This window comes from Pavona decussata, unplaced genomic scaffold (assembly GCF_977016875.1).
Source record: "Pavona decussata unplaced genomic scaffold, jaPavDecu1.1 SCAFFOLD_170, whole genome shotgun sequence".
Lineage (NCBI taxonomy): Eukaryota > Metazoa > Cnidaria > Anthozoa > Scleractinia > Agariciidae > Pavona > Pavona decussata.
This window is the reverse complement of record NW_028145581.1, coordinates 893,100-900,000: the sequence shown is the minus strand read 5'-3', so window position 1 is coordinate 900,000 and position 6,901 is coordinate 893,100. Positions and strand designations below refer to the sequence as shown.

General features: G+C 40.0%; 1 protein-coding gene across 1 annotated transcript in view; it reads left to right on the top strand.

Moving 5' to 3' along the window:
- The window catches only part of LOC146464017 (uncharacterized), a 2,742-nt gene extending 841 nt beyond the window's left edge, over positions 1-1,901 (top strand). The window contains exon 1 of the mRNA XM_085083800.1: positions 1-1,901. This exon is cut by the window's left edge and continues 841 nt beyond it. Within this exon, the coding sequence (XP_084939926.1) occupies positions 1-1,523 (1,523 nt within the window). The 3' untranslated portion in view covers positions 1,524-1,901.
- The last annotated feature ends 5,000 nt before the right edge of the window (positions 1,902-6,901 follow it).

Below are 6,901 nucleotides of genomic sequence, written 5' to 3'. Positions count from 1 at the left end.
AGGTTAGCGTCTCTGGCAGATCCGAAAAGCAACGCAAGGTTTCACGAATGGCTTTCTATTATCACGGAAAACGAATTTGTAAAAAGTCATTCCTGTTTTTACACTGCTTGAACAAAAACAGATTCTGTAGTCTTGTGAAACACTATAGAAAGAACGGACTGACTTTGCGTGTGCATGGAAACAAGAAGCGACTTCCGAGTAGTGCGTTTTCTGCTGAAACTGTGGAACATGTAGTTAAGTTTATCATGAACATCGCTGAAGACCAAGCACTCCTTCTACCTGGACGTGTCCCTGGATTTAAAAGAGTTGATGTCAAATTGCTGCCTTCGGTTTTAACTAAACACGGCCTTTGGAAAATGTATACAGAAATCAGCACAAGCCAGGGCCAACTCTCTGTTGGATACTCGAAGTTCTGCGATCTTTGGAATCAACTTTGCCCTTTTGTTGTGATTATGCGACCTGCCACAGACTTATGCTGGACTTGCCAGAAAAATAACAATTTAATTCAAAAAACTGCAAATCTACCCGAAGTTCAAAAAGTCGAAGCCGTAAGAGCTCAGGAAGAGCACCTCCGTCTCGCCGCGGGAGAGAGAGAGATTTATAAAACCTGTTGTCAAGAATCCAAGGAAAGTATTTACCACCAACTGCAAGAAGTAGATTTCAGCGTTGGACGTGAACCTTGTTCGTATACTGGAACTGTCCATTATTCTTATGACTATGCGCAGCAGTTACATTACCCTGCAAATCCAAATCAGCCAGGGCCTATTTACTTTAAGACCCCACGGAAATGCGCCATATTTGGTGTTTGTTGCGAAGCTATACCTAGACAGGTGAACTTTCTCATCGACGAGAATGTGATAACTGGAAAAGGTGCTAATAGTACGATTTCGTATGTACACTACTTCTTCCAGCGCCATGGACTGGGTGAGACAGAAGTGCAACTTCATGCAGACAACTGTGGTGCTCAAAATAAGAATTCCGCTTTTCTTTGGTACTACATGTGGCGTGTTATGACCGGCCTACACGAGGTAATATACTACAACTTTTTGATACCAGGACACACCAAGTTTTCCCCAGACTGGTGTTTTGGACTTCTAAAACAAAAAACAAGGCGCACCTTCATTTCATCTCTGTTTGACATCGCCAAAGCTGTCGAAGAATCTGCAACTGTGAACGTAGCCGAACTGGTTGGCCTTCATAATGGAACAGTGTTAATTCCAACATATGATTGGATGACCTTCCTCGGACATTACTTTAAAAAGCTACCACAGATTAAATCTTACTATCATTTTCGCTTCCACAAGGACTATCCAGGCACGGTGTTTTGTAAGCAGTATTGGTACTCAGAAGAGAAGGCTGTAAACCTCCTTCGAAATGGAAGAGCACCAGAAGCAGGCGAACTCCCACCCACAATTTCACCGAGTGGTATCAGTCGAGAACGTGCAGAATATTTGTTCAAGGAAATCCGTGAATTTTGCCGAGACGGGACAGAGAACTTAGTCGCACCACCAGTGCCACAATAAAAACTGAATTGAATTTTGTATTGTTATTAGTTGCTGTTATTACCTTTTTCAGAATAATGTTCTTCAAGTGTTATGATTCAAGAACTGAGAATTAAGTGTAATTGAGACCCTTTAGTTTCAGTGTTAGTTTGTATCAAAAATTAAATTTACTATGACTTCAAAGCTTAAAAGACTTGTTCGTGTGTATTTTTCTTTGGCGTGCGCGCGCGCAAAAAAAAAAAAAACGGTTCCCTGCTGCTCAACACTTTTCTGCGAAACTAACCGAATTGTGCATGAATTTTGTCTTTGTATGCGTAAGTCGTTTTGTTTGAGTGCGCGCGTGTAAAAAAAATCCGTTCGCTGCTGTTCAACACTTTTCTGCAAAACTAACCGAATTGTGAATGAGATTTGTCTTTGTATGCGTGAGTCGTTTTGTTTGAGTGCCCGCGCGCGTGTAAAATAAAAATTCTTTCGCTGCTGCTCAACACTTTTCTGCAAAACTAACCGAATTGTGAATGAGATTTGTCTTTGTATGCGTAAGTCGTTTTGTTCGAGTGCGCGCGTGTAAAAAAAAAAAAATCCTTTCGCAGCTGCTCAACACTTTTCAGCGAAACTAACCGAATTGTGAATGAGTTTTATCTTTGCGGCGTAAGTCGTTTTGTTTGAGTGTGCGCGTGTAAAAAAAAAAAAGTCCGTTCACTACTGCTCAACACTTTTCTGCGAAACTAACCGAATTGTGAATGAGATTTGTCTTTGTATGCGTGAGTCGTTTTGTTTGAGTGCCGGCGCGCGTGTAAAAAAAAAAACAAAAAAAACAATCCGTTTGCTGCTGCTCAACACTTTTCTGCAAAACTAACCGAATTGTGAATGAGATTTGTCTTTGTATGCGTAAGTTGTTTTGTTTGAGTGCCGGCGCGCGTGTAAAAAAAAAATTCTTTCGCTGCTGCTCAACACTTTTCTGTGAAACTAATTGAATTGTGAATGAATTTTGTCTTTGTATGCGTAAGTCGTTTTGTTTGAGTGCGCGCGTGTAAAAAAAAAAAAAAAAAGTCCGTTCACTACTGCTCAACACTTTTCTGCGAAACTAACCGAATTGTGAATGAGATTTGTCTTTGTATGCGTGAGTCGTTTTGTTTGAGTGCCGGCGCGCGTGTAAAAAAAAAAAACAAAAAAAACAATCCGTTTGCTGCTGCTCAACACTTTTCTGCAAAACTAACCGAATTGTGAATGAGAATTGTCTTTGTATGCGTAAGTTGTTTTGTTTGAGTGCCGGCGCGCGTGTAAAAAAAAAAATTCTTTCGCTGCTGCTCAACACTTTTCTGTGAAACTAATTGAATTGTGAATGAATTTTGTCTTTGTATGCGTAAGTCGTTTTGTTTGAGTGCGCGCGTGTAAAAAAAAAAAAAATCCGTTGGCTGCTGCTCAACACTTTTCTGCAAAACTAACCGAATTGTGAATGAGATTTATCTTTGCGGCGTAAGTCGTTTTGTTTGAGTGTGCGCGTGTAAAAAAAAAAAAAAAAAAGTCCGTTCACTACTGCTCAACACTTTTCTGCGAAACTAACCGAATTGTGAATGAGATTTGTCTTTGTATGCGTAAGTTGTTTTGTTTGAGTGCCGGCGCGCGTGTAAAAAAAAAATTCTTTCGCTGCTGCTCAACACTTTTCTGTGAAACTAATTGAATTGTGAATGAATTTTGTCTTTGTATGCGTAAGTCGTTTTGTTTGAGTGCGCGCGTGTAAAAAAAAAAAAAAAAGTCCGTTCACTACTGCTCAACACTTTTCTGCGAAACTAACCGAATTGTGAATGAGATTTGTCTTTGTATGCGTAAGTTGTTTTGTTTGAGTGCCGGCGCGCGTGTAAAAAAAAAATTCTCTCGCTGCTGCTCAACACTTTTCTGTGAAACTAATTGAATTGTGAATGAATTTTGTCTTTGTCACCTTGAGAAAAGTGATTGATCTGTAGATTTTTTTGCCCGTACATTCGCCTTCTCTATGGAGTTAGTTTTTCGTTTTAATTCACACCGCTTTTGCTCCAAAGCCTTTTCGCTACACCGCAGTTTAGTCGATTCGCTTTATTTTAAAATTGACATATACTCTAATATTTGAGCTCAATTTACTCCTGATACTAACAGTGTGTAACGCAGAAACAGCGAAGATAATTTTTCACCCGAACTCACTTTAAGAACGAGAAAAAAAATCACATTTTCTTACTTAACGGTGTAGCGACACGGCGACCGGATACCTTCACTCGGACCACCTGTGTTACGGTATCTATGACTATTTACTGACATTAAATACGTGGGAAAGAGTAATTAGGTTAACAATATTACAGCCTCCTTCAGCAAGGAAATTTGTTTTTGCGAGGAATAAATTTTTGACAGGCGAAGAAGTTGAATGTTTAGTGAATGTTTTTCCGATTAGGTTTCTACTAGCTTGGAATCTGGTAAATTCTAATGTACTAAGCTAAAAATTACTTATTATGCCACAGGTTAGGAGGTTGCACGCATTCTTAGCCGAACGGGATGCAAGGGAAGCACGCTTAAAACAGCAGCGATTGCCGAAAAAGAAAGACGCGAGCATCCAATGTGACACTGGGAAGACTCTTCAAAAACCACAGACATCAGATGCTGCAGTCCAAACAGACTTTGTAGACGTCATGGAAGAATTAAAGCAGCAAGTACGAAGTCTCGCTCAGATTGTCGCCCAGCTGACTGCCGTTAAAGACCAGAGGCAAGACGACATAAGAAAATCGCCTGGACCGCTATTGAGCGAGCTGTTGTCTGACCTACCCGACATGTGCCACGACAGCTATGATAACTCCGGCAACGCCTCGGTAGAAAGTCCTCTTCCAGGCCTTTCAGCTCCATCACCTGTAGCATCCGCTATCAATTTACCATCGAGACCACCATTGAGAACCATACAGCTGAACAGTCCGCCAGCGAACCATTGTACCTTTGGCCCCACAGATGAACAACGTCGAAAAGTGGAAGCGATCACCTTCATGGGCTCGCAGGTGTCTACAACCGCCTTGGCTTGTGTCGACGTTCTTTTTAGTGAAGATGAATTGGTAAACGGCAACACTGCGGGGACATTTGGCTACAAAAAACTAGACGAACACAAGTTAGCATTTCTTGAATCTGTTCTGCGGCGTAAGTTTGATTCTCCATCTTTTGCAGCGCAATGGGAGAATATTCGTGTAAAGATAAACTCTAAGTGTAGAGGGAAAAGAAGAACTGTTGTTAAGAGATTGAAAATCCAAGCAAGTTAGAAAAACTCGAAGAGTAACAAAGTTTACTGAAAAGTTGTATTACAATGTAGACATTGACTGAACGTGTATTGTTTTTTTCTAAACATCAAATTTTCGTTCGAAAATTAAGGAAACCATTGATGTGAAGTATAGAAGTATTTAGCTGCTTATGGGTGTTCGCCGGATTATTTTGTAAGTTCTGATAGATTATTTAATTAAAGTGTGGCTTTGAAATATTCGACAGTTCATTATTGTTTATAACTCTAGTAATAAAAACTTTAGGGTTAACCTTGTACCCGTTAACGTGTTTTTTTTTTTTATTTTTGATTCACAATTGGCCCGTCAAAAACGGATAAGAAAATGTCAATAAAATCCAGATTTAGTGCGCTAGGTGATTTCAGAAAAACTGTTTGAAAGAAGGTTTTCCAGTGATTCAATGTCAATGAAAGTAACTTGTCCATAAAATTGCTGCACGCTGTACATAAACTTAATTGGGGTCATGACAAGCGAACTGTTTTCGTTTTCAACGAATTTTACCAAAAAACTCGCTCACGTTTGGTACACTATAGGACAAGAGACTAAGCTTTGGGAAAGCGAGTGGAAATCAAACTAAACCCTCGAGATTGTTAAGGCGATGTTTTGATTTCGCTCGCGAAAGACCAGGCGGCCTCCCCCCCACGAGATAAGCAGCGTTAACACTGGGACCGAATATTCTCGCCTCGCGAAAATGGCGTCGCTGGTCGTGCTCTTCGCGGCCGCTCGTCGCTGGTTATTGAAAACAAAATAGAAAGGAATTGGTGTGAACCGAAGTTACCCTCGTACTAAGCCAGGAACACAATGCAAAGCTTGCTTTGAAAATTCGCAAATGTGTAGAGCGATGGATGTAATTATCGATAGCACAAAGTTTTCGGCTTTTTGCGAATAAGGAATGGCAAGTTGACAACATGCTTTGAAAAGGTATTTCTGATTTAATGTCTGGTTTGTGAAACAGTCTTTCTTCAAAAAAATAGACTGGTCACGCTTTGCGTGCGTTTTCGCACGGCCAGCGTGCTGTGTTTTTTCGCACGCAGCCTTTTGTTGTTGAGATTAACACGCCTTTTTGTTCGATCGATCACGCTTCTTTGTTCGCTAGGTCACGCTTTTTATTGTTTTTAGCGTGTCCTGCGAAACAAAAGATTCAGTAATGAGGCAAGATTCTGAACACGCCTTAAGCGTGCTAAAATCAAATTCTTTTGTTTTAAAGTGGAAGCGTGTTGTGAGCGTGCTATCACCTTTGTCCCTGTTTTCCCGTGGAGGGTCACATTTTATTACTTAATTAATTCTATACATTTGTTCATGATGTAATCTTAGGTGGCTTATTTATAATGGGTCTGGTTCTCTGTTTTAAGCCTACCTCAGATTGAACAGTTGATTTCATTTGAAATCTGAAACTTGATTAAATTATATAGCGCGATTTCCAGCAATGTCCAATCGCGCTTTACAATTACAGCAAATAAATTTCATTACACCATACAATACTGAATTAAAAAAAAAAAGAAAATACAAAATTATCAAATATGAAAATAAGAAAATGCAATACAATTATATGTTTTTAACTAAACTGTATAGAACTCTTCCTTTCTCTAAACAGCAAAAACTAGCCAATAAAAACATAAAAACCTGCTCTAGCCAAATGTTCGTTGCTAATGACAGTTTGATCTTTCAACAGGCACTAAAACACTAGTAATAACGAGCCATTCTATTTAATATCTGCAACCCCCCCCCCCCCCCCCACCCCGTCGAGGGACTGGAAAATCTGAGAGCTGGGAAGGAGGGGGTCTTTAAGAGTAATTTCTTAGGGGGGGGCACTTATGCCGGTATCTTTGAACCATTATTTTTTCCTACGGTGGAATGTATCAGAGGGGGTCTTCAAAAGTTATTCCTGACCGGGGTAGACACAAAATACTTCAATGTAGTGGGGGGGGGGGGGGGGGAAGGCAAATATTGAATGAAATAGCCCAACGGATACTTAAATACATTCTAAATCTCATCTGGTCATAGACTAAAATCTGAACATTTTCAGCCTAACATCTGCAGAAAAATAAGAATATTCAGCCTGGGCTAAGGGCTTATAAAAAGACACGAGTGTATACGTACATTTTAATTATTGTT